The 25,951-nt window shown below is 50.1% G+C and overlaps 11 protein-coding genes across 11 annotated transcripts; 4 read left to right on the forward strand and 7 right to left on the reverse strand.

Moving 5' to 3' along the window:
- Positions 1-536: 536 nt before the first annotated feature.
- On the reverse strand, positions 537-3,864 carry An02g03280 (uncharacterized protein; the record flags this gene model as incomplete). The annotated part of the gene is made up of 4 exons (XM_001399427.3): positions 537-594; positions 680-745; positions 1,234-2,733; positions 2,879-3,864. The coding sequence occupies 4 exons, from the start codon at positions 3,862-3,864 to the stop codon at positions 537-539; spliced, it is 2,610 nt and encodes an 869-aa protein (XP_001399464.3).
- A 989-nt stretch (positions 3,865-4,853) lies between these two features.
- On the reverse strand, positions 4,854-6,267 carry An02g03290 (uncharacterized protein; the record flags this gene model as incomplete). The annotated part of the gene is made up of 2 exons (XM_001399428.1): positions 4,854-5,930; positions 6,010-6,267. 2 exons carry the CDS (start codon positions 6,265-6,267, stop codon positions 4,854-4,856), a joined length of 1,335 nt encoding a protein of 444 aa, XP_001399465.1.
- A 368-nt stretch (positions 6,268-6,635) lies between these two features.
- An02g03300 (uncharacterized protein) lies at positions 6,636-7,305 on the forward strand (the record flags this gene model as incomplete). The annotated part of the gene is made up of 5 exons (XM_001399429.1): positions 6,636-6,662; positions 6,726-6,760; positions 6,820-6,853; positions 6,925-7,062; positions 7,165-7,305. The coding sequence occupies 5 exons, from the start codon at positions 6,636-6,638 to the stop codon at positions 7,303-7,305; spliced, it is 375 nt and encodes a 124-aa protein (XP_001399466.1).
- Positions 7,306-7,945: 640 nt separating this feature from the next.
- Positions 7,946-8,593, reverse strand: An02g03310 (uncharacterized protein; the record flags this gene model as incomplete). The annotated part of the gene is made up of 3 exons (XM_001399430.3): positions 7,946-8,044; positions 8,111-8,327; positions 8,385-8,593. The coding sequence occupies 3 exons, from the start codon at positions 8,591-8,593 to the stop codon at positions 7,946-7,948; spliced, it is 525 nt and encodes a 174-aa protein (XP_001399467.1).
- Positions 8,594-9,296: 703 nt separating this feature from the next.
- Positions 9,297-10,850, reverse strand: An02g03320 (uncharacterized protein; the record flags this gene model as incomplete). The annotated part of the gene is made up of 6 exons (XM_001399431.1): positions 9,297-9,335; positions 9,403-9,514; positions 9,565-9,629; positions 9,682-10,530; positions 10,589-10,684; positions 10,746-10,850. 6 exons carry the CDS (start codon positions 10,848-10,850, stop codon positions 9,297-9,299), a joined length of 1,266 nt encoding a protein of 421 aa, XP_001399468.1.
- A 1,268-nt stretch (positions 10,851-12,118) lies between these two features.
- Positions 12,119-14,272, forward strand: An02g03330 (uncharacterized protein; the record flags this gene model as incomplete). The annotated part of the gene is made up of 5 exons (XM_001399432.1): positions 12,119-12,404; positions 12,460-12,615; positions 12,684-13,830; positions 13,900-14,049; positions 14,101-14,272. 5 exons carry the CDS (start codon positions 12,119-12,121, stop codon positions 14,270-14,272), a joined length of 1,911 nt encoding a protein of 636 aa, XP_001399469.1.
- A 526-nt stretch (positions 14,273-14,798) lies between these two features.
- An02g03340 (uncharacterized protein) lies at positions 14,799-16,555 on the forward strand (the record flags this gene model as incomplete). The annotated part of the gene is made up of 4 exons (XM_059746176.1): positions 14,799-14,908; positions 14,971-15,362; positions 15,803-16,089; positions 16,220-16,555. 4 exons carry the CDS (start codon positions 14,799-14,801, stop codon positions 16,553-16,555), a joined length of 1,125 nt encoding a protein of 374 aa, XP_059605112.1.
- Positions 16,556-17,036: 481 nt separating this feature from the next.
- Positions 17,037-18,286, reverse strand: An02g03350 (uncharacterized protein; the record flags this gene model as incomplete). Its single annotated transcript, XM_001399434.1, has 3 exons — positions 17,037-17,807; positions 17,875-18,147; positions 18,227-18,286. The coding sequence occupies 3 exons, from the start codon at positions 18,284-18,286 to the stop codon at positions 17,037-17,039; spliced, it is 1,104 nt and encodes a 367-aa protein (XP_001399471.1).
- An 809-nt stretch (positions 18,287-19,095) lies between these two features.
- On the reverse strand, positions 19,096-21,471 carry An02g03360 (uncharacterized protein; the record flags this gene model as incomplete). Its single annotated transcript, XM_059746177.1, has 9 exons — positions 19,096-19,370; positions 19,408-19,523; positions 19,622-19,815; positions 19,912-20,176; positions 20,397-20,553; positions 20,602-20,864; positions 20,941-21,062; positions 21,210-21,293; positions 21,352-21,471. The coding sequence occupies 9 exons, from the start codon at positions 21,469-21,471 to the stop codon at positions 19,096-19,098; spliced, it is 1,596 nt and encodes a 531-aa protein (XP_059605113.1).
- Positions 21,472-21,846: 375 nt separating this feature from the next.
- On the forward strand, positions 21,847-22,211 carry An02g03370 (hypothetical protein; the record flags this gene model as incomplete). The annotated part of the gene is made up of 2 exons (XM_059746178.1): positions 21,847-21,985; positions 22,042-22,211. The coding sequence occupies 2 exons, from the start codon at positions 21,847-21,849 to the stop codon at positions 22,209-22,211; spliced, it is 309 nt and encodes a 102-aa protein (XP_059605114.1).
- A 2,190-nt stretch (positions 22,212-24,401) lies between these two features.
- Positions 24,402-25,468, reverse strand: An02g03380 (uncharacterized protein; the record flags this gene model as incomplete). The annotated part of the gene is made up of 3 exons (XM_001399437.3): positions 24,402-24,607; positions 24,754-24,967; positions 25,058-25,468. 3 exons carry the CDS (start codon positions 25,466-25,468, stop codon positions 24,402-24,404), a joined length of 831 nt encoding a protein of 276 aa, XP_001399474.1.
- Between the last annotated feature and the right edge of the window lie 483 nt (positions 25,469-25,951).

Genomic DNA, 25,951 nt, shown 5'->3' on the forward strand with positions numbered 1-25,951 from the left:
TTTGCAACGTTTTACGGCGGCACGACCATGAAGACCTCTCAACGATTTCTTCCCTGAGCGTTTATTCTATTTCAACATGACATCTTCACCTTCCAAATTTATACCCCCACCCCCCAATTCTCGGATTTTTGCTTTCGCAACCCATCGAGCATGGGAAAAAAGAAATACATCTTCAACAATATTTTCATCTATTCATGATAAAGCTCTTCTCCGGAAAAGAAAAGGGCCTCCTATCTCAACATTTCTATCTCTCTCTTTGTTCTTCAACTCTATCAACAGAGACGGCTTACAGAAAATAAATTCTCGGGGGTATTTACGATCTTCAACACACTATGGATGACGGAGTTGGGCTTATGCATTTCAACAAAAAGTGATCCTCTTCAACATGGGATTTGGAACGGAGTCTTCTTCTAAATGGAGCATTTGATACTTTTCTTCCCTTCTTGGCCTCTCTACTTAATCAACTCTCTTTTTCCTCCTTCTTTGCATTTTATCTTATATATCCGGGTTTTTTCTCTCATAATTTCTCTTTGCATTCAACATCTTTGCATTCTTGTTGTCGTGGTGATGGCGGTGGTGAAATACAGGTGTTGGCTAGGCGAGTATTATAATGCCTAGCATTTCCTATGAGTCAATAGAAGCATGATTTCTTCCCCTTTTCATATTTCTCTCCTCTTACTTTGGAATAGAATTGGTAGAGCTTGATGCGTCAAAGTGAGTATGAGATATAGCTATGCATTCAAATCTGTTAAGGATAGATGTGGTATTAAACTCAAGTAACTACTAACGTAGTCAGTGAAGGTGGCTTAATCATCATTCGAGGGCAGATTACATTCTATCTCTATGGAAGGGAAACAAACATCAGGCAATATGCATTTCATTTAACATTCAACGAGTCGCTAGACTAGACTAGGTACAGGAGGTAATAATGGATACACCGCATTACGTTAAAAATACTTGGAAACATGATACATGATAACCAACCAACATTGACACAAGGTTAAGCAGGAACGTCATGTGCTTCCCCGTCACGCTTGAAAGAAATGAAAGCGAACAAGCAGAGCAGGTGTTACCTTAGCATAACCTGAGCCAAGGCCGCTTTATATCAACAACCAAACCAACTAACCCATGGACAGACCAGCTTATACCAAGAGAGCCCTTCCTAATGCCCCCAGTAACCATGCGAAGGGCCTTGCAAACCACACAATCCAACTGCCAACAAGGACTACATACCCGGCTGCTCGGCCTATGACCATCATGACAAACCCGAGCGCAATGAGGTAGACCATAGCCTTGCAGAGATCAATCAATGACCGAGCGAAATCCTCGCGGGTGGGTTTTGGCCAGGACCCTGTCGTATTGTAGAGGGCCAGGATTCCCAGGAGATCTTTGAGGACATGCAAGCAGTGCTCGATCATTTTCAATACATTATTGAAGGTGATCTTCACTAGCATAGCCCGGGAATGCCGGTTGGCCATGATTTCATCATAGAGACCTTGCAGCTGTCCGGTGAGCTCTATAAGAGCATCCCTGACATAGCCCATTATCTCCTGACTTGGCGCTTCCTTGTTGTGGGTAGGTAAACCGTTGCAATGTAGATCAGTGTTAAAATCAGTAATCTTAGAGTAGAACAACTCTTTTGCTGTGTCAGACACTTGTTGCCCATCCAGTTCAGCAACTTCAATAGGTCCAGCCTCTTGCATAACGCTGTCCTGTCTAACCCTATCTTTGCTAATCGAGGCCGTAGGAGAAATTGCCTCGGGAGTTGACGGTTTCTCAACGAGTGTCGTATCCGACGCGCTCTTCAATGAGTGTGCGTTGCCTCTTTTAGGCGATACACTAGCAATGTAAGGCTTCTGCTGATTATTGCACACTGGCTCGCCGGATATTTCTGTTTTGGACTTGGGCAGTCCTTGCGTACGGATGAACCCACGAATAGCGCGGGGTCTTTGCGGAGAGGTACGGTCGGCTTCTGTTCGACTTTTGGGGGTGGGATGTGTATTGGTAGGAGGGACTGCAGTTGAAGATACTGCGCATGGCGTATTTGACTTTTCCCAAGAGTTTTGGGTAGCCCTTCGCAAGCCTGATGCTGAACTGCTCAGTGTCTGCTTTACTCGTGAGTCCGATATTATCTCTCCCGCGGCGCGAGAGGTGGGCTCCTGCGCGTCTGTATTCTTTGGGCTGCTTCTCAAGTCTGCCATGGTCACCATAGTGCGTGTGATAGTGGGTGTGATAATGAAAACATCGTCCGACTTGCGGCCCAACTTCTGCTTGTCGTGCTGCTTGGTTGTGTTTGCTGATGGATCCAGGTTCTCCGTCATAGACGCTTTGGCAGAGACCTCCGTCTGGTCCGGCAGGCGGCACTTTGCCTCTTGACACATTGTCTTGGGCAAGGGCTTCGAGCATTGGGCTTGTTTCAAATTCCGAGAAATTGGTTTCCATTCTTCTTGAACGACAGCTTTCTCCGGAGATGTCGACGTTGCACGGTTGCTGGTGATTCGCTTCCCTTCCTTCGACACCTTGGATCGTCCGGACGGGATGTCTATCATTCTGGGGCGCTCGTCCGTCATAGAGAAGAGCAGAATCTCGTCCGGATTTTTGTCGTAAGGCCCGTTGATCTCCTTGCACCCTAAAAAAGAACCATCTGGGTTTGCAGCGGGGGTCTTGTTCACCGATTTTGCAGGGCCCTCTTCCCATATTGTGCTGAACCGTTGCTTTCCGACTTCCTCTGGGCTATAATAGCGGCGGTGTCCTGATGAACAATTGGAATCACTGACTTCAGTGGGGCGGCCGACACGTGAATCTTGACCATCAAGGCCCGTCGAAGTCTTTTCTTGCCCAGGAGGATTGCTGGTGCTATCCTCGGGGGTTCTGGTACGCGGGCTTGGGAGTGTCTGGATCTAGCATCGCCCCGCCTTCCTTGTGGACTTTCTCAATGCTTTGCTGAAAATCGGAGATTTGTTGAGTAGTCATGATCGGCGGATTTGGCTCCTTAGCCGTTGGCATATTAACAACAAACTTGTCTTCCCACTCGGTTAAGGAGCTGGACGGAGCGGATATGGGTGAAACTGAGGGATGTGAGTGTTCGGAGGAGTCGGTGTTAGTGTCTGGTCTCTCAGACGATATTGCTGGTGTGGAGCTGCTGAAGTTCAGGTGCGTTCGTTGGTTTACATTGATCGGACGCTTTCTTTGACCAGTAGAGGATCCTGCTCCCCCTTCTCTCGCAGTGCGCCCAAAACTTGTTCGAATGTCGTTCGAATTCGGAATCTTTGTTGGAGGGCTTGGACCTTGGAGAACTGTTTTGTCGCCCCGAGGCACCCCTCCCGCCAATTTCTGCTTCTGTTTGGCAATCTCCTGTCTTGGAGAGTTGGCTAGTGAAACTATCTTTCGGTAGGCCTCCTGGTAGTATTCCTTCGGTTTCTCTTTACTGAAAGATGCTCCGGGAATATCTTTCTCAAACCTATCCTTCACTTTGCGCCAGTATTGGTCGCGATCGTTGTCTGTCTTCTTGGGGGATGAACGCTGCAGTGCTCCAAACGACCTCTTCGGCTGAAGAACTCTATCTGCGCGATGCCCTTTCTGTTCAGAAGTGGCGGGTTGCTCCTTTGGCTGCTGTTTCTCCTTGTCGGTAAGAGACTTGGGAAGGGGTAATTTGGTAGGGGTCTTCTTTCGCGGAGCCGTGTCAGGCGAAGCGCTGGTGCTGTCTTTGCCTCTGAACTTGAGACGCTCGTCGGGTTTGGGCGTAGTTTCTTGCACTCGCGTGGGCGTTAATACCTCGTTACTGACTCTTGTCCGCTTGCCGTGGCGGGGTCGAGGCTGAAGATTTAGCAGATGTCCATTTGGTAGATGCAAGAATTCCTCCATTTTCACCCGTTCAAGACTGCTGCAGCCCAAGCAGCTTCGACCTTAAAGCCAGACAGTGTCAAAACAATGACCCATTCCTCCACCAGCGCTGGAATATCTCTCAATGCTCTTCTTCTCCGGGCGAGTGTGTGCAAAATCACGCCCGTGCAGGCGTTGGGCGTTTGGTCGTGGATGTGGTTTCATCGGAACGCGACAGGGGTCTGGAAAGAAAGCTGGCAGGGCAACCCCATCACTGGGCGCGTTCCGCGTGGTAGGGCAGGGATAATGTATGTAATGATAAGGGGTGGAATGTATAGTGCGCCAGGGCTGGCCACTATTAGGAATGTAGCAACGGGCGGATAGAGGCCACCATGGAATGTAGGCCTGGACCTGTGACATAGTTCGGCATGGAAACTGCAAGCATCACGCAGCTGAACTTGCTGCTTCCATTTGTCACCTGCGAATTCCTAGTGTGGAAACAGCGAACGCCACAGGTTCACGAACGTAAAGGTGCAATCATAAGCAGTCAGTAATCAGATGCTGCCGGCGACATAAAGTATGCCATTAAGGACGGTCAAAGCTGCGCCGATGTAGAACCGGCTTGAAAGCGGAACTGAAATCCGTTAGGTTATAGTCGTCCAGCCTCGCATTAAGCATGTTGCTCAGCGGCTGGATCACTATCAGCCATCAGTAGACCCCAGCCTACATTCCCAAATGAACCCGGGCACCCATTATTTTCAAAGAGAAAGTCCAAGGTAGTCGTACAATGGCCAAAGGGAAGTCAAAAGACAATAGACAAAAGGTTTTAATGAGAAACAGGGGTTCATAAGCTTGGATGATTTAACGCCGCACCCGATGCTCCAAAAGAAGTCCACGGTCACAAGTGGTACACAGTCTCAATGATGACCTGATGACAACGCCGGTATGATGTTATAGCATACTATACATGAGTTACTCCTTCCATGCTACTGTTATGATTGGCGCATGACGCCTTAATCAAACAACTCAGGCTAAAACCGTCCACTGTCGCGGCGTGCGTCCACTTGACTCCGCCTCGGTCCCGGAGTTAAGGGACTGCCTGCGGGGACATTACTTCTTTTGAGGGGACTAGATGGCCTTCTCATCGCACTTGTTCCCCGTTCTTTGTAAAAGAAGTCACCATTGCTCTGAAGACGACGTTCAAGATTGGCTGGTGTAGACTTCTTCAGAGGCGAGTTGGCATGCGAGTAAATGCCAAGGCTTCCACCATCACCTGTAGTCGTCGGTGTCTGCCGGAACTGAGGCTGGCGAATTGCAGAGATCGAGCTTCGCACAATAGGGGAAGCATCTCGCAGATGGCTCGGGGTCTGCAACGCGGCTGCACGATGAGACACTCCAGTAGGTGTCGCTGCAAAGGACTGGCGCACGGAAGAGCGGCCCTCGGGGTCCACATGGCTGACGTAATTGGGATTTGGGCTCGTCTTGAAGCCTCTATGAAGTACGACAGTGGGCGTGAAGGTATCAACCTTATTCTGCTTAACATCGGGATCGGACTCGGAGAACTGAGTGGCCACGTCTCTCATCAGAGGCTGGGTACGAGGGTGAACGTATTTGGTGTCGTATTCACGAAGCACCTCCTTATGAACCACCATTGAATCCTTCGCTTGCTGGGTATAGGACGAGGAAAGGAACGTCATCTGTACCGAGAGGAGTGCCGCTATGAAGATGGTGGTCACAATAGTCACACTTGGTCGGGGATCGGATAGCTGGGTGGGCAGGAAAACCCAGTATACTAAGACATGTCCAGGACTGAAGAGGCAGAACAATCGAATGCAAATAGGTAGAGGGTCCCAGACGGCAAGTTCCCATACATCTCGCTGTGCGTCTGGGTGGGCTCTCGACTGGGCTGATCTGGCTATCGTATCCGCCAGATATTTCAGTGGCGAAGCGGTTACAGGAGTCGAATTAACGCGGACTCGATGAGCGGAGGGAGTTGCAGGAGCCTGATCGATCGATGCTTCAAACATGCGATAGTGTCGCTTCCGGTAAAATGTATAGAAGGCGTTGAACGCGGTAAAGGTGGTGAGGAGGTGGACGATGAAGGAAGACTATCACCCGTTGCGTTAGCAATGCAGCACATGGAGCGTATATTCAAGGCAAAGTCAAAGTCGATTCGGCGTCACATACAAACCAACTGAGCCATGGAGTGCTTCCATCATCGCCAAAGACATCATCTATGGCTTGACTGCTGTATGATTGACTATTGGCCCTGGCGATCAAAAAGACAACATTCAGAGCTATCCCCAGGGGGAGCGCCCAGTTCTTCTCAAACTGGTCCCAGTCATGAGTATCGATCTCCTCCGACAGCCACAAGAGAAAGTCCAGAGGATTCAAGTAGGACTTGATGCGCTCCGTCAATGGTCGGCGACGGACAAGCCGGGGCATGGTGACTTTGGCGACGCGGAATGCTGGATAATCAGAAAACAAGTATTAGAACCATATTCCGCAGATATAGCACCAAGATACAGAAAACCCGAGACTAACCTTTGGTGAATGCGATAGTTTGAAGCCGAAGTTTTCCTTTTCCGCTTGTCAACAACAAAGGGTGGAGAGCGGCCCCGGCTTAGATAAGCGGCGCCGGTGCCGTTATGACGACGTCTCCCGCAAGAGAGTCGGGATGCCAGACTCGCCAGGGACATATTTACCTTCGTATATCGGCTCAGGGCAACGCGAGCTAATTCCAGCCGCTGAACTTCGCCAGTATATAAGCAGTTTACAGTCTTTACGCCCGCTTCTTCCCTGTTTCCTGAACCATGGCGGCTCCGGCCGTATCATACAAGGTAATATCCCGAGGTTTCCCCTCCTCATTGACAGCAGTCACTAACCATATACACCACATCTAGGACCGGCAGTTCCTTGCGGTCATAGGAGATGAAGAGTGAGCCACACCACTACTACCTGATGAGAGAGGCACTTCCGCTGACTGTTTATTTCCAGCTCCGTAACAGGCCTCCTCCTTGCCGGTGTCGGTGTACGTATCCTCAAAGCACAACAGCCAGATAACGACAAACATGCGACCACAACTAACATGATACATTGAAGCATGTCACGGATGGCGCAGATGCCCAGCGAAACTTCCTTGTGGTAGACTCGAAGACTGAGACTGCCACGATCGAGAAAGCGTTCCAGAACTTCACTCAGGAGAGGAAAGATATCGCCATTGTCCTTATCAACCAGCATGTATGTGTCTTGTTACAACTTCGCAGTGTCCCTAACCTGCGACGCCTGCGTATTATACAATTATTTGAGTGCTTTCATACGGCCGCTTACAATTGGATATAGATTGCAGAGCGTATCCGGCACAGCGTCGATTCCTACGCCGAGGCTTTCCCTGCCGTTCTCGAGATCCCGAGCAAGGACCACCCATATGACCCTGAAAAGGATAGTGTACTCAAGCGGGTGCGACGGCTGTTTGGAGAGTAGAGATAGCGCGCTGTTCATTTCGATTTGAGGTTTCATATGTATTACCATCTGGTGGTGTTAACTCATTGCACAGTCTCTTGTTTGCCGTTTCGCGGAAGTATACACATGGAATGAGCGTTAGCTCGAAGGCGGAGGGGAAGATACCCAATCATATCACTTATGCATGATAACACCAAGTTCACAGCAGCCATTCTGGGTTGTTGTTCGATACGCTGGTCACTAAGCCTGGCTACCTGTACGTTTCATTAGACTATGCTGTCAATGAGATCAATGTTTCGAATGCATTTTAGTACAGATGCTGATTAATGCCAGTGAAAGGAGGCCACGAGTTATAAGAACAATGATAAGGATGGACTACAATATGTGGCACTAAACCAAGACCCAGAACACCGTTGAAGACGTAGTGCAACGAAAGGTTAGCAACAGTCGTAGAGCGTGGCATGGCTTTCGTAAACATTGGCATGTCACTGTAAGGCTTGAGGATGAAGGCGGACTTAAGTAGAGGAAAGCAGAGAAACAAAACCAGAACATATGCAAGTGTAACGTCAGCTCGTTATAGGCAATAGAACGCAAGGACATCCAGCGTCAACAACGCGAAGTAGGCATTGCGGCCATGGACCCAGAAGCACCGAGTCAGCTTTCAGATAAAGCCCGCCTTGAACTCGATGTTATGCGCCTCAAGGCAGGTAACATGCTTATCGTCTTTGGTGTAAACGTCGGCATGCACAGTGTACTTGCCCTGTTGATTGATCATGACCTGGTTAATCTCGATATCGATAGCGGTATAGCATAGGGAATCACATACCGGAGGGATCTGTCTGGGCAGCTCAACTTGTTTAGTCAAGGTCATCTCGCCCTTCTCCAGAGGACATTCGAGGTCAACATTGACGATCTGCTCACACAGGTCGGCCGTCTGCCTGACCAGAGTAATCAGGCCATATTTGACTTCCAAATTCACATAAGCCCCCTGTTCAATCTTCTCATTCAAAGTACCCGTAGCTTGGATGGTGAGTGTCTTTCCACTATAGAGCGATCAGTATGCGATCCGGTTCGGGGAAGGCAGGCTAATTGAAGCGTACGGCAGAGGAGGGTTAGGCGTGAGGTCCACACGCTCTATTTGCAGAATATAGTTTGAAGGATTATTGCAGTACACCAGAGGGTTATCGCCCTTCACAGCCTCATTCTCTGCTTTGATGGGGGTTTGAGAGTTGAAGAAGTCCAAAGACCGGGCGGTAGAGAAGGGGGCGACGCAAAGGAGGAATGTAGCGGCGGTTGATAAGAGCTTCATGGTCGCAAAGAGGACACAAAGCAGCAGCTTTCGTTGCGTATAAGAATCAAGTAATAGCGAAGGACTAGCTAAGCTAATATGAAGTATATTCGAGAAAGTATTGACGGACGAAGAATCACCAGAGGTACAGATAAGAGACGAGGCAAGAGAGGATGAAGAGCGGTGTCATGGGACGGCGGTGCCTGTCTTGGCAGCCACCGATGACGACGGACGCATTGGGAATGCACGTGATGGACTAGCGTCTGACCTTACGTTTGGCACTAGGAAACATTTGTCCTAGATCATCAGATCCCATGGATACTCATCTCAAACATACCATGGAGTAAACACATGGAACTGCATGCCGAAGGCCTGTAGTTTGGTTCTGTGACCTTCTTCCCGTGATAATGCCCGTCTTTAGATGGGGCTTACGGATTTCTTACCCGTCTCACTAAAGTTATGGAGTCCGAAACCCTCATGGCATGGGGATGACCCACCGCCCCGGATGAAGCGCAGCCGTTATTGACTTACAACGTCTATACATCTAAATAACTACAGGGTACGTTCCTCTAAACCCACACAGCTACTACTGCACCGCAATCGCCCTCGATTTTGTACAAAGTGTGAAAACCAAGCGAACACCCAATCTAACTTGAAAGTAGAATCGTCATTGTGGAGGCTACTATTTACAAGGTATAATATCAATATCAATATTACTTCACTCTCAATGCTCAGAGACGAAGATACCAGCCATGCCCATGCCCTATAAAGACATTGTTAGACTGAAATTCGGCACCTGCAGGGTGCACAAGTCTGGAAGGAGATCTTACCGTTCCAACACACATCGAGGTAACTGCGATCCTCTTGTTCTGTCGGCGCAACTCCGAAAGGGCGGTCACCACCTGGCGCGCTCCTGTGCAGCCCAGAGGGTGGCCAAAAGCACTGCTAATCGTCAGTTTCATGAGACTTTGATTCGGCGATTCATTACTTACATAGCACCGCCACGGGGGTTAACTTTGGCCTCATCCAGGCCTAGCTTCTGGACACAATACGTTCCCTATATCAAAATGAGCGGGTGGCTATGGCCCCGATGAGAGATGACCACTTACCATTGAGGCGAATGCCTCGTTGATTTCAAAGATGTCGATATCTTCCTTACTCAGACCGAACTTGGAAAGAATCTTGGGAATAGCGATTGATGGACCAATGCCCATAATCCTAGGCTCCAAGCCTGCAACAGTAGCACCGCAGAACTTGGCCACAATGGGTTGACCGAGCTCTTGGGCGCGAGATCGCTTCATGAGAATGAGACCGGCAGCACCATCGGTAATTTGACTGGCGTTACCGCCTGTAGTTGCGCTAGGCTTCCATTGAGGGAACGCAGAGCGGATCTTGCCCAGAGACTCGGCTGTGGTGCCGTAGCGGATACCATCATCCCGGTCGACGACAACTTCTTTGGTCTCGCCCGTCTTGGGGTCTTTGATTATCGTCTTCACTGGGACAATCTCGTCGTTGAACCATCCCGCCTTCTGGGCATGCTCGGCTTTCTGGTAGCTGTTGGCGGCAAACCGATCATGCATTTCACGGGTAATGTTGAACTGCGAGGCAACATTCTCGGATGTCTGTCCCATAGGTTGGATGTTCTGCGAGGCAATCGGGTGGTTCAAAATCTTGGAGGACATTTCTGGAGAACCACCGTCGGCGTTGGTGCTCATGCTCTCAGCCCCCACAGCTATACCAACATCAATAGAGCCAGCCATGATCTGGTTGGCGATGTTCTGGACGGCAAGCAATCCGGAGGAACAGAATCGATTGGCGACTGAAGCGGCAGCTGTGACCGGAAATCCTGCGGCCAGCACAGCTGAACGGGCGACGTAAGCTGCGCCGGGGCACAGCACATTTCCAACGCAAACATCCTCGACAAGGTTGGGGTCAAGATTCGATTTTTCGCGGATGGACTAGAAGCTATATGAGACGGAGAACATGTCGGCGCTTAAGAGGGTGGGATGGCAATACCGTCAGCAACGAGATGAGAAGATCGTCAAGACTCGTGTCTTTCAACCCGCCCTTTCTGGCCTTTGTGAGCGGGGTCCGAACGGCCAGTGTAATCACCTGCCACTGGTCAGTTTCTGTTATTCCAGAGACGAATATACTGCGCCAATTATTGCCATACAATGTCGTCAGGGTTCTTGGACAAGACCCTTTGCTTTGCAGACGCCGCACCAGGGCCCGAAAGCTGGTTTGCGATCGAGGTCAATCGTTGTTGCGCGGAAGACATGATCTAGGCTGCTGCTGCTTCTCTCTTTCCTCGTTTGGATACAAATAAGAATTTGCTTCTGAAAACGGAGCACCTCTTTTGAGATCTGAAAGGCAGAGAAGGCTATGAAGCAATAAGGGAATAAGTAAAGAAAATGGATCAGCTATACTCCGGAGACAACCATTATTATGAACCTGGGGCAAACACGGGGATCAAAAGAACAACCGCGGCTCCCAAAAACCCAAGGTTAGACAATACAGTAAATTACTAGCCAAAAGCTACCGAGACGAGTTTCGGCTCGGTACCAAACGTCTGCAGATCAAGCGGGTTCAAGGGCAAGACCGAGTGAGTGAGTGGCAGCCGAGAAAAATGCCGTCTTTTGCTTACACGGCGGTATGATACCGTCACCTCTATCGCCTCGGCTGTCGGTGCTTTTCCAGAACGAGCACGTATTGCGGGAAGATGGCCACTCTGCCTCCGGTAAAATACTTCTCCAATACAGCATCATTACTGTCGGTTAATCCAGTGGGTCAGTGACGGGCCGGTTTAGCGTCCAGAATTGCCCTCCCCGGATTTGCTGAAGATTCAGAGAAAGAAAGTCGAGTCATATCCATGTCCCTGTTAGTTATCAAGGTCTGAAGACACTGCCAGGTAGTGGTCGCCTTTTTAAGTGCCTGGTATGAGATGGACATTGGGAACCACTTCAAACTGGCTGTGGTATCTCTACAGAAGATTGGAAGGCTATCGGGCTTGAAGGATGCACCTCTAAAATCACAGTGCAGAATGCAAGGGAATCCGGCTCGGGGACCTGCGCCCGCGTGTTATCTATGCGGAGGGGTAGGAAAGGCGCCCTCCAATTGACGCCTCGCGTGCCATCTCTCGGAAGCCAGGTCAACATTCTTTTGCCGCTGCTTGTTCTTCTCCGAGCATGCTTACAGAGTACATACCAACAGACTAAGTGTACGTAGTCAACACTAGTAATCCCCACCACTGGACGGCAGCTATCGGTGGCTCACGTCCCGACCCCAGATTCCGAGCGCATGGATTTTCGTGACTTAATTCTGTTCCTATATTTGCCCACTTCCCCGTATCAAAGCGGAGCCAGACCTATATTCTGATTATTGAACCTCTTCCTGATGCGGGGTTGAATGTCCGACTTTGCTATCTGCCCGCAATTGACTCGAATTTGTCTAAGCAATTGAGCGTGAACCTGCAGAAGAAGCTCATTTCCTATTTTCTGCAACCAGTATCGTTTCCCATACAGATATTACCACAGCTTCACCTTTCACATGGAGTACTTCTCCGAATTGGGTGGCCCCTCCATAGCCATTGCTTCGGCCCTCTCGGCCGCTGCAGGGGCCTATATCAACGCCAAATTCTCTATCTCGACCGATCTCTCATTGCTATACAAAGAACGAACATGGGCAAATCGCCTGGGCCAACGGATTGCCCAGTTAGGCGATACCGCCACGCTCTATAAGATGCTGGAACGGGTGGTGGAAGTTGAAGGACAGGGTGCAGCTGAGGCCGTGTGGTTTGAACACAAGACGTGGACTTATAGTCAGCTGAAAGATCGTACGTGAGCTCTGTATACCAGCTTGCGTGCTCCTTTGACTGACTGTGCCTATAGTTGTTGATAGATTTGCGTCCTTGCTTCACACCAAGGACATTCATACTGGAGATTTCGTTGGTGTTTTTACCACCAATGCCCCCGAAATGGTGGTGACAATCTATGCACTCTCTAAACTGGGAGCTGTTGCTGCTCTCATCAACACCAATCTGCGCGGTATGGAGATAAGACGCCTCTTGTGTACGGTCTTGGAGATGATTACTTACTGACGATGCTTTGGATAGACGATACCTTCACCCACTGCCTGAACGTCTCTGGAAGCAAATTCATTGTCTCAACACCCGATCTATCGGAATTCGTGTGCTCCGAATTGCCTCATGTGGCTTTGAACCTAGGTTCCTTTGACAGCAGCTCTGCAGGGGAAATCCAATTGATCACGCCGTCCGAGTTACAACAATACTCCCCTTCTGCGACAACCGCCGCTAAAAGATCTATCAGCGATTTGAGTGCTCTGATCTATACATCGGGAACAACGGGCAAGCCCAAGGCTTGTGCCATCCGCAACATGATGGCTCTGATCACGTCTAACCCTAACACCACCGATCTCGATAATCGCTCCAAGTACTACCCCCTGCGCACATATTCACCTCTCCCACTTTTCCATGGTACGGCCTACTTTACCGGTCTCTGCTATTCAGTTGGAAATGCAGGCACTTTATGCCTTCGGCGCAAATTTTCCGCTTCTCAATTCTGGAAGGACGTTCACGATTCGAAAGCCACACGTATCCTGTATATAGGCGAGCTCTGCAGATATCTGCTGTCGACGCCCCCTTCCCCTTATGATCGTGATCATAACTGCATAGTCGCGAGTGGCAACGGGTTGCGCGGAGAGATCTGGGAACGCTTCCGCCAACGATTTGGGGTTCCGGAGATTCGTGAGTTCTATCGGTCAACGGAAGGCGTAGCGAAATTTGATAACTGGGGTGAAGGAGCATGGGGTGCTGGGAAGGTGGGCTTTTCTGGCCCCATTAAGCGATGGTTCGAAGACGATACGTTCATAGTCAAGTACGATACCGAGACGGAGATGCCCTACCGGGATCCCAAGACGGGATTCTGTGTTCCGGCCAAACTTGGTGAAGAGGGAGAGGCGATTGGCCGGGTCAAGAGCCGCGGCTTGCTGACTGAGTACCTGCACAACGAGGATGCGACTGAGAAGAAGCTTCTGCGGGATGTATTCACGAAGGGCGACCTCTTCCAGCGCACTGGAGACTTGGTTGTGAGGGATCACGATGGCTGGGTCCGGTTCCAGGATCGTGTCGGTGATACTTTCCGTTGGAAGGGAGAGAATGTCAGCGCTGGAGAAATCAGGGATCACATATGTCGGATACCATCCGTTCATGATGCGGTTGTTTACGGCGTAAAGCTGAACGGGTATGATACTAGGATTTTGCCCCTGTCCTGCAAAATACAATGTGATGAAATGCTAACGGAGACTGCTAGATACGATGGTCAAGCTGGCGCGGCTGGTATCACTTTAGAGGATGCTTCTCCTGCAACTGAGGAAAGTCTCATGGCCAGACTTTACTCGGACTTGAAGAAGAAGGGTGTGCCATCGTACGCATTCCCACGCCTTGTCCGACTAACCGAAAAGTAAGTACCATTTGCCTCCCACAAGCCTTGGGCTTTGCTGATCTCTTTCAGGGTGGAAACAGGAGTTACTTTCAAGCAAGCCAAGGGAGCGTTGACCAAGAAGGGTTGGGACCCTCGGACGGATTGGGGTGGTGATAAGCTGTACTGGCTGAATGGCACAGTCTATCAGAAACTCGATGAGCAAGGCTGGGCGTCGATAGAAAGTGGGCAAGCCAAGCTGTGAGCCTGGCTACCATGACCAGTATATAGGAATCATCTCGCGTGTATATAATGCTACCTCTTATATTGTAGATAGACACAGAAAGCCATGTGTCTCAATAGAATACCAGCCGCTCGAACATCTCATTCCAGACCATCACATCCAAAAGGATGGGTTGTAGAGACCGCACACCTAAAGACTGCAGAATGACGCAGCTGGCTCGGAATGCCTTCATGTCCGCTTTCGGGGTGATCTTCTTATCCGCTTATCTGCCTCGCTTTACTGGTCCTTCCGGGGAAATTCGCGCGGGGTCATGACCCCGCTACATTCTGGGGCCATTGCAAGCGTGCATTCGTTCACAAACCAGAGAGAAAGGGTGAGTCTGTCAAACAATCCTGACAATGGCTTCTCTTACCTCTGCCTCCAATCATCCATCTCGTGATGAACACAAACCAGAAAAATTGAACGTGGTGCAAGAACTAGACGAGGATACAGATGTCGAGCAACGAGTTGCGCCCGACCAGATCGACGACAACTTTCGCACCACCAGATGGGAGATCTGGGCTTATTATGCGTGCGTTACAGACAATATTCTGTGTACTTGGTACTAAACAACAGCTATCAGTTACTATATAGGCAACAATGGCCTGTCTCTATTCAGTAAGGCCCTCATTTGTCAATCACGGCCGTTTTCCCAGAAAGAAAGCTAACAGCAAATACCGACTTTGCACCCACTGCCTGCCAGAACCTCCTCTCCCAAGCCGCAGGAGATCAAGGCACCCTTTACTTCGCCGGAAAGCAACGATCCATAGACAGCATCGTTCTGCTAAGCAACGGCATCTCCTTCGCCATCCAAGTCGTCCTCTTCCTGATAATCGGCAGCTTCGCAGACTTTGGCAACTGGCGACCCAATATACTGATCGTACTCTCAGTCGTCGCATACGCCATCGGCTTCGCTTGGCTGGGTGTACACGAAGCAGACAAATGGCACGTCGGAGTCGGACTATATATCGTCGGGCTGATCGCCTACCAGACCACGCTGACTTTCTGGACGGCAGCGTTTCCGGGTCTCGCACGGAACACGAAGGAGATGAAGGACGTCGCAGAGCAATACGTCGCAGGAAGTATTTCCAGAGATGAGTACGACCATGCCGACACGATGAAGCGCAGTCAGCTTGCGAACATTGCTTTCTATGTGCAATCGGTCGGAGAGCTGTTCGTGCTGCCTGTTATTGTGGGGATTATGTTCGCATTGAATGTCGATGCTAGCGAGCAGAACAATAATTGGGGATTGAGCGTCCTCATTGCTTTCGCTAGCGGTGTTTGGCTTCTCGTCTCGTTACCGTGGTTCGTTCTGGAGAAGAGACGCCCAGGACAGGATCCCCAGGGGAGCAATATTGTTGTTGCTGGGCTGAAGCAGCTCGTTCACGCGGCGAGACAGGTTTGGAAGTTGAAACAGAGCGTTATATATCTTATCGGTAGGGATATCTTCATTGTAGCTATTATATGTCACTTTGGTATCATGTACATACAACTGACAAAAGCATATGACAGGATACTTCCTCCTCGGCGATTCCCTCAACACAACAGTGACGGTCATATCCACCTTGCAAAACAGCATCGTCTCCTACAACACACTCCAATTGACCTATCTGCTCCTAGTCGGCATCGCAGCCCAGGCCGTCGGCATCTACGCCTTCTGGTACGCCCAAAAACGCCTCAACCTCAGCACCAAAACCATGTTCAACCTCATAGCCATAGCCATCATCCTCCTCGACGGTTGGGGTATGATAGGCATCTGGACCCAGAAGTTCGGCTTCCATCATCTCTGGGAAGTCTGGGTGAGTTCCCCATCTTTCACACACACACACACACACACACACACACAACACCTCCCTTATATACCACTAAAATATATATCCACCCACCCCCACCTCTCCACCAACTGCTAACCCTTCATCCATGATCTAGCTTTATCAAGCCTACTACGGCCTCTTCGTCTGCCCCTGGTACAGCTACTCCCAGATCATGATATCAGAAGTGACGCCTCGCGGCCACGAATTTCTCTTCTTCAGTTTATTCAGTATCGTGGGCAAGACGTCCTCATTCATCGGGCCGCTCGTTTCAAGCGCCATCATCGATGCCTCGCCGTCGGGGAATAGCTCCATGCCATTCTATTTCCTTTTTGCGTTGAGTGTGCTTAGTTTTGGGTTCTTGGTGGCCTTTTTGGATTTGGGAGTGAGTAGGGAGGAGCAGAGGGGTTTCTTGAAGGGGAGGGGAGGGTTGGATGGGGAGGAATTGGAGTAGGTAGAGTTTTGTTTTGGGGGTAGTGCAGTTCGGTATAGATGAGGTTGGTGGTTTTGGGGGGTGTATGCTTAAACGATATTACTTACGGAGGGTGTCTGTTTGAGATGCTGAGGGGGGCTATACGTATAGAGAATTATACGAGTGGCGTGGGTTTAAATGTTGGCTATGAAACTCATATCTGTTTAATTCTCGTACCATATCAAATAAAGTCAGCTGGAAAGACTAATAGCTCCCAACTCAGTAGGTTATACATGACCAATCCCACTCAACACAGGCTTTTTTTATATCCCCTCCCGGTAATAGCAGGGGCACATAAGTGAGAAGAATAAAGAAAGAAAACTCCAGCCCATGCTATGCCTAAGCGCCTTATATATCGAACGTAGTATACGAAGGGTGATAACCGAAGCAAAGGAAAGAAAATAGAGACCGACAGAAGATACCAAGTCAAAAGGTGGAGGCAGCAACAGCAGCAGCAGAAGAATCACGCCTCTCCATCCGACGCATCCTCTTTCGACTTGGACTTCTTCTTCTTCTTCTTTTCCTTCTTCTCGGCACCATCGTCGCCATCTACATCCGCGGCCTCGGAATCGCGCTTCCGCTTCTTCTTCTCTTTCTTCTCCTTCTTCTCCTTCTTTTCCTTCTTCTTCTCCTCTGCGTCCAGCTCCTCGGGCGGCACGAACGCCTTCTCGCGCTCCTTCATCTTCTCTTCGCGCTTCAACCGCTGTCTCTCCATGACCTCCTCCTTCTGCTGCCGATCCTTCGCCTCCTTGGACAGGAAGTACTCGCCCGACTCGATCTGGAGATCCACCTTGCTCTTCTCCGGCGCCGGCGGGAAAGGAGTGTACACCTTCTTCGTCTTGTCGGTGACCTTGAACGGCACGCGACGCTTGGACAGCGTGCGCTTCTTGAAGTTAGGCAGGAAGCGGTCCCAGGATTCGTTCGCCAGGGTCGGGTCCTTGGCCAATTCGCGCTTGATCATGAGTTCCTTAATGTGGTAGATCGGGTGGATGTTGGCCATGCAGTCGTTGATGATGCGACGGACTTCCTTGAGACCCTTGTAGGGGCCCATGGCGGAGACCGTGTTACCCTGGACCAGGATGTAGGTGCTTGTGAGCAGCTCCAAGGCTTTCAGGGTGGATCCACCGGGACCGAGAATGCGTTGACGACGCTTAACGAAGCGCTCCTTGTTGCGGACTTGGTTGCGGATCTTGATGATGTCGCATGCGACGTCGTCTTCGAGGATTTTGAGGGCCTATTTAGTTTTAATGTGTTAGTAACTTTATCGGTAACCTAGAAATCATAAATTCAGGGTTATTTACCTGTTGCACCGGCACACTTCTCGACAACAGCTTGATCAAGTCACGGGCCTTGAGAATCGCAGCAGGATCAAACGTCTTTCGGGTCGTCTTGACTGTCATGCTACCCTCGACCAAATCCAGCGTGCAGGCAATACCGAATTTCTCGAGCGCTCTTGTCACCACGGGCCATGCTTCCTTCAGGTAGACTTCACGGTACTTGGGGAAAAGAGTGGCGAAGGAAGATTCTTCAGCGAAACTACCGGCGACATTGTCTTCGGCTTGGAAGGGTTCGACCTGGTCGCAACAAATTTGCAGGTTAGTTTCGGTCGGGTTCGAGTGTTTCGATGTTTTGGATTTGGGTTATATAGCGTACCTTCCACTTGTCAATGTCATCCGTGTCCCACGGCTTGTCCCTCTTGTAGGTGGAAGGCATGTTGAGTCCAGGGGTGGCTCTTGTGATCTGCGACGGTGATGGAGAGAGACTTGGAGTTGATGATCGAATGGCGGCCAACTTTTTCTGAGTCCCCGCGGGTGCTTACCCGATTGGGTAACCCATTGGTGCCTGTTAATTAAGGTTTCATTCAGGCACCAAGGATTGTATGGGATTCCCGCCGTAAGCGCCCAAGCGCGACTGGGATGATGATCGAGCGTCTGTGTGATGGAGGCTCTTACGGCATCACTACGGTCTTGGCTATGGGGCATGTTTCTGATAATTCACTAGATTTTATTGGGATCTATGGCGCAAGCAAAGGAAAGGCCCAGCACGTCTGACGGGTAGATCAGCTACAGTAAGGGATTGGTCTTTGTTGCTCAATTGGTATGACACAACGATTTGATGTATCAGATCCTGGTGATTGGTGCGGGCTTTCACGTATAATTGAGGAGATGATCCCGTTTTATTAAGCGATGTGCTGCGATTCTCTGATCCCGACCCATTTGGGCCCATCGCCAAAGCGGGTCAACAAAGATCTGTGGTTATTTCACGCAAATAGGTGGCCGTATGACTTCGACCTGACGGAAGGCCTCGGTATACGATAGATTGGCTAGTATCCATGCTCCTCGGCCTGAACTAGCCATTGAGTATCCCTCAGACAGAGGGTGGCCTTGTCAATGTTCACTGAGTGCGCCCCTGGTTATTATGGGGGCTTGTGCGGCAGCTTGCTCCAAATAGGACTCAATGGTAGGAAAACATAGGCGACAAGGCCTACAGAAATGCTAAGGAAGCCTCCATGACCATTCATTCTATTCAGTTGTAGTAGTAGAGCGCGGTATATGCCCCAATAAATGTCTAGCAAGAGAGCCCTTTCTGCTGGTAGGGAAGGTCAGGGCTTCCATCGCGTCCTTGCCCAAAGAAACACGGTAGATGGGGCGACGGGGCTTGATCGATCGAGGACGGGCTGGTACTAATGACGGCGTAGACCATTGTCTTGCCCCATGTGCTCCTGTAGTGGTTTTAGACGGGGGGGTTGCTGCGAGCAGAGCATCAGGGCCTGAGCTTATCTTGGGGCGGTCTTTTTCTGTTCGAGTCAGTCGGTGGCCAGTAGTCAGGCACACCTGGTCCCGTGGCTCTGGTTCCGTCCCGAAACGCTGTGCCTCCTCTCTTCTTGTCGCCGTAACTCTTGTTTTCTTCTTCTTCTTCTTCTTCTTCCTGGTTTACCCCTTTGTGTCCCCTGAAATTTTAAGGTTCCATCAGTTTGTGGCCATTCCTGTGGTGTCAGCTCTGCTCTTTCTCTCACAATTCATGACTCGTTCAACATCCGCGATTCACCTCCCGAGATGAGCTAATTGAGCCACCCGATTCACCACCGGCACTTCCCTCTTGGTGGGGTGGTTCTTAATGATGGCTGAGCCATCACTCCCCTCATCGGTGGTCGTCAGCAATGGTACTAATGGCCGGCTTTTCGATTGACTCTCGTCAGTTGCAATGAGCATGTTTTCTTGCCCTGTCTGCATAGCTCCTTCCTGTCTTCGATTTAGTAGAAGCCGTCCAGCCGGATTTCGAACTGAATCCGTCAGTGCATTTGCTCAAGATACTCCCGTGAGCGCCATCAGCTTTACCAGCACCACTGGAATTATCCCCCGGGCAATCCTGTGCCTGTTTATAACTTGGACAGCCTTGGTGGGCGGCAGGACTCGACCACGCTGAATGCCAACGTCAGGAAACCTCCCTGGTGTCCCAACAGGCGTCGAGAGAAAGACGGCCAATGGGATTGAGATTCCCTGGGAATATGCGTGACAATGTACTGAAGCTCTACCCGCTAGTCGGATGAAAGCTGGTTGCGGATGAAGAATGAGTGAAGAGGTTCCCTTGACTGGGCATTGTCTAGCTTATCTTGAACTTCAGCGTTGAAGTTAGTCTTCTAATATCCAAACAGTACCGAATCATCAATGCAGCCCAACGATACTCCCGATTTGCTGTGGCTCTAAACTTGCATTTTTATGACCGCTACTCCATCCCTAATACCCTCTATGTCGGCTTTCGTCCGATAGCAACGTACCTGAACCGTCAGCATCTGTTCGGATCATTCGAACGACCTACTTACAAAGGGAAATATGTTTTCAAGCTTGGGTTTTCCGCTTCTTTTTGTGCTTGGTCGATCAGCTGCTGGAACTCGTCATGCGACATATGCAGGCGTTGGGTCAATGGATAGAGTGCTACTGCGGCGAGCAGGCGTCGGGTGATCTTGCGGTTGGCTTTGCCTATGTCTCGCATTTTCGGTTCTACTGAATTGTCAGAAATTCACTCACTAATACTGGCTTGGAAGAACTCACCGCTAGGCCATTCGCAAAGGGGGACAGGTATCATTGTTGATTCAACTTCCTTCAGCCCTGCTGCTAACAGGAGATCTCTCAGGCGGGTGCCTATACGAAGATCCTTGACGCCTTCGACTGAGCTCATGAGCTTTGTACTCCACTGTCTCAATGCGTGATTCTCCGTGAGCGAACCGTTATCCGACTGGACGTTGAAGTAAATTTCAACCAACTGCACCCAACCGCCTGGTTTCAAAACTCTATTACACCTTGAAGTCAGTCTCGCATTATCTTCACAGCATTCGTGACCCTAGGGCCCGCTCCTTCCAACCGGACCTTTTGATGTCTTGTATATATGACGACCATCGGGATCCGTCGATACCTGCTGCCATCATCCTCGAATTGACGAGATCGAAATATCCAGGGGGAAAGGTAAAGGGGCGGTTCAAGTCGTCGACCTACGGAATCAAAAATTAGATTATCTGGACGGGAACAGCTCGAGAGACAGGAAAATCCGTATTTGAGACGAATCTTGCGAATCTTGTGCTTTGACACTAGGCAGACGCACGTTCATAGGTATCAGGAGAGAAAGGAAGGAGTCTTACCTGAAACTCCAAGTTTTCCGCCACATCATAATCGTCATCTTCGTCATCTGGTATCATATGAGGAGATATATCAACACCGATAACCTTTTCAGTTATGTCGTCAGTCAGTCAAAAACGGCAGCGCTATTTGCCCCGGTCTGACCTCGCATTCTGGAAAATCTTCTGCCACCTGAATGGCCCAGGACCCCGCGCCGTGACCGCAATCAAGAACTCTTTGAGGCTCACAGTCTCGCGGGAAGATCAGCCGATTATCAAAGATCATGTTGAAGACGTGATTCTGGAGCTCGAGCCGCTTCGCTTCGTCCTAGTAATGTGGGATGTCAGTCATGGTTCTCGGTAGTGCAAGGTTCTTGGTTTCTACGCGATCAACTGGCTGGAATGATATCTCATTATCAATCGAATATTGTTGGAATTCGCGTCCGTGAACGGTCATTGTGTGGCGATACGTCTCGTCCAGATTCTCCGTCTGCGAGTCAGGGCTCCTTGTTGATGAAAGAAAGGTCAGTCTCTCCTGGCAGCATGCACGGGTTATGGCAACGGGCTGTGTACGTCATTGTTTTTTTTTTTTTCTTTCTTGTTTCTCAGGTAATTGTATAATACGACGAGATGATTATGTTGATGTGTGGCAAAAGAAATCATGTGCAAAAGGGGGTTCTATAACGTGGAGAAAGGAGCAATGGAGGATATGTGCCCAGTGGATGTTCCAAAAGCGGTTGATGCGGCACACACCGGATTTTTGGAGGGCGATAAAAGTCCCACTGGGCACAAACAAGGAGGTACCTATCTTGGCCTCGCTGAGCGAGTTGGGGAGTACTTACTATGCGGGACTCAGCGTCCGTACGTTTTAGTACGGATGATGGGAATTTCCGCTCTGTGCAGGACCAAGCATCCGCCTGGGGGCAGAAAGGGCAAAGGCCATATATCATTGGCAGGATGGCCCTGAAACGCACTTCCGAGCAGGCAAGGCCGAACTCAGGATACTCCATGCGCGAACTACACTAATTCACGGCTTGTTGAGTGCACGCCTTGCTTGGGTCAAATACATGCTTATTTGGGCATTGGAGAGATTGCTTTCATGGCCCAGGGGACGGAGGGGATGTTCCCTTCCGGAGGGGTCAATAAATCCGACAGAATAAGCATACAGGCAGCCCAGGATGGCTCCCTAGACCAATCCTGTAGGATACGACCGGCCGCAAGCCTGGAAGGCACGGTGGCACAATGGCTTTGGCCATTCATCGGCTCGTGTTCTTTGTCTATAAGGCGAAGGATTCGCGCCGACTTCCTTGCAATGACCGGGGCGCAGAAAGTTTGGTGTTGTTACTAGGCTCGTATCGTGCCTGCTTAGATTCTAAGGAAGGTCTTTCGCATGAGCCAAGCCAAGTACTAGTGAGTTTACATTCTAAGCCACAGACTAAGGAAACTTGATAGCCACACACAGAATCACTTTTGTCAAGCAACTATGAATGACAGCCTTGTGATTCACCTGGTTCAGAAGTGAGCCTGGCTTTTAGTGTGCGAGGCTGTACACAAGCAAATGAAGCGGTGGAACGGTACAAATTGAACTGCCTTGTTCAGCCGCTCACTGGTCACATCCTGTATGACCATATCCTTCCACAGGGGAGGGGGGGAAGCAAAGCGAGGTCGGAGGGGGTTGAAACTGTCAAAAATTTCGAGCTCCACTCAAGGAGCCAGTCAAAGACTCAAAGTTAGGGTCACCTAGTCCCGTCGCAATTATTGGAGGCCAAAGACTTCTCGGGCTTTGGAGGCGCAGAGCCGTCGGGAGTCCTGGATTCGTCCCGTTGTCACCTTCGAGGCAGAAGCGACTCCCCAATCACGGCGACTGTCCTAGCTTTCTACTAACATACAAGGCTTTCAGGGACGTAATGTATGACGGCATCAATGCTCGAAACAGGTGGGGTTGTCTACTGAACGATTGTAAAGCACAGGTAGGCGAATCTAAAAGGTCGGGAGGTGCTAAGTCTGCCACTAGCCCTCCCAGTTTTGATGCAGGATTTTTTGCCCCTTCTTATTATGACAGTCGACCTGCATCCACACGCTCACCGCTCCTTTGGGTATCGCGCAATGATCTAAGGGCTCAAAATGAATGCGACTAACAGCAACCTAAGATGGCCGGTTCAAGTCGAGGCTGGCAGAGTTTTTGGCATGCGACCGCCCCTGAGGGACAGACCAATGGCGTCTCCCGTGGCGTTGGAACAGTGACTCCGAGTCCGACTGAGCGACAGATGATCGGGGCCTAAACAGATGCGGAGACTTTAAGACATACCTGTTCTGGTAAACGGCCGACGCAGCACCGTCACAATATCAGCCCGGGACTGGCTCCCTTCTCTCCCTTATAGTGTTGCCCAGTCTCAGGGACAGTAGGACACTCGAGTCCGAGGAGAAAGCATTTCTGTGACGAACAGCCGGGCTCCGCAGAGGTGACACATGAAACGCGGTCTCCCATTCAGCCGAATTGCTGGTGGCTTCGATGGGGACAGATGGCCGACCCGTCTGCTCCGTTAGGTTTGCGCCAAGAGCGTGCATTGATCTGGCCATGATATTTCCCGAGCGCAACCCATGCATGCAGACAGGGAGGTCATGCATGTCAAGGCCGTCAGACGGGCTTGGGATTAGAGCATCCATGTCGTCGGGTCTGACATGGGAAGAGGACATGGGCACAGGGCACGCAGGCAGTGGGCGGCAAACCCAGAACCATGGTTCAGTTTCGGGTAGGGGAAGGCCTGCCGTCGGGGCCTATCTACGGGGCGGTTAGGCCCGCTAGTGCCCTGGGGCGGTGCCCACTGTACTTGCGGCAGTTGTCATAGTGCTACTGTCGATGGCGGATTTGAAGTCTGAAGGATCGTGAAGAAATCTAATAGTTAGATGAGGGGGGCGTTGAGTCATGTAAGTACTCCAGCTTAGTTCAATATCGTATATTCTCTGCAAGGCTCTGAGGGTCATGTGGACTACGCATCTCACTTTGTCCGTTTCGGAACTAGTAGTCCATGGTGCCCTGATCATCACCACCCAATTATGCAAGAAAAAATATATGAGTTCACATGAGTGAGAGAGGGGTGCTTTCTTCCTTTCTTTAGCGTACAAATTTTGACTAGCGTATTATACAATGGGTCATGCTACACGTAACCACACCCGATCTTGCCGAGTACTTCCTTCCTGCGGAATATTCTTTCTTCACTGCACCTCCTCGCCAGTCAAATACCTTAGACTTGCCTTCGTGAGACCCAGCACCAGTGTAACCTCCTCCTTCGTCCTCGGCGCATAGACCAACACATACTCAGATGGCAATTCGATTAATTTACCGCCCATCAAGGCCCTGGGAATCTTCACACCACTGAAACCATGTCGCTGACCCCAACCAGCATCGAAGACTTTTTTGCCTACAGAAGTCAGTAACCAGCAAGCAATAGCCCAAGAAACAATTTTCCTCATGATCCCATCACACAAAAAACGTTCAAACCCAATTAAACAAAACATCAGAGAGACAAAAGGGGAAGTCGAAAGAAAGAAGGAAGAAAGAACTCACAATCCGCAGGCGCCAAAACCATATGCAAGGAATAATCCTTCAAGCGATGCACATGCACGCACTCGCCATTTAACTGCCTCGTCGTCTCATTCCTATTAGCAAGCTCCTCCGTCGCAAGGAATATCGCACCCGCATGCGTCTCCAGTCTCGAGTCAGCGATTTTCACCAACTGCGGGTTCTGCTCTGCTAGGGCGTAGAATTGCTCGTCGAGGTGCTACACGCTCCACATATTAGCTTGCCAATACTCCCCCATATATCCTCCACCCCCCGAATAGGATATATGGTATATATATATGCTACATACCTTCTTCACCTCCTCCCCTGCAAACTCACCAATCTGGCGCTGCGGCACATAATGCGGTCCCACGGCGGGCCTTTTCTCCTTCTTCAGTGCGTTCAGCATGTCTACTGTGTCTTCGGATAAGTATGATTGGGTCTCGCCGTTCGCGATCTTCTTCTCGTAGACGGTGGTGCTGGTCATGTTGCGCCCGAATGGGTATAGGAGGAATGTTACCCCGAACCAGCCGAGGAGGTTATATGGGGCGCCGCCGGGGCCGTAGGAGAGGTAGGTTCTGTAATTGCTGTATAGGAGGGGCAGGAGGATGGTTGTTAGGGTGGTTAGTGTTATTGTTATTGGGGATGGGGTGGTTCTGGTTGATAGCCAGGATTGGGGACGGGTGAGGGTGGATTTGAGGGTTGTGAGGAGGGGGTGCATCTTGATGGTTATGTTGATTTGAAGTTTGATGTTTGTTTGGAGATATGAAGGTTTGTGAGTTTTATTGTATTTATTTGAGGTAGATCAAAAGAATAGTAGGAAATAAAAAGTAAATAGATGGCACGATGATGATGGTGTGCAGTGAGGGGGAGGGGGGGATACAAGGGGTTCATATAGTATTACTCCGTTCAGTGAGATCATGTCACGGGCAGGTGATCTGATGCGTTTCTTGCCTTGCTTATTATATATTATTCTCCGATATAATCGGGCTCGGGGCTTATATTCTCAGCTACATGTCTATAGATGGTGAGAGATGCGAGCTTACCCTCACTATCTTGATCTTCTTATGGGCTGGAATGAAGCAAAGCTATCACTGTTCGGGTAAGCGTTGCGATACTCAGCTTAGGTGAACAGCAGTTACGGTCGGGGTTTCCGTCCGAGGGATTCCGATTCCGGTTTCTCTTCTTGTGTTGACTCACAGCC

This window comes from Aspergillus niger (assembly GCF_000002855.4).
Source record: "Aspergillus niger supercontig An02".
Classification (NCBI taxonomy): Eukaryota; Fungi; Ascomycota; class Eurotiomycetes; order Eurotiales; family Aspergillaceae; genus Aspergillus; species Aspergillus niger.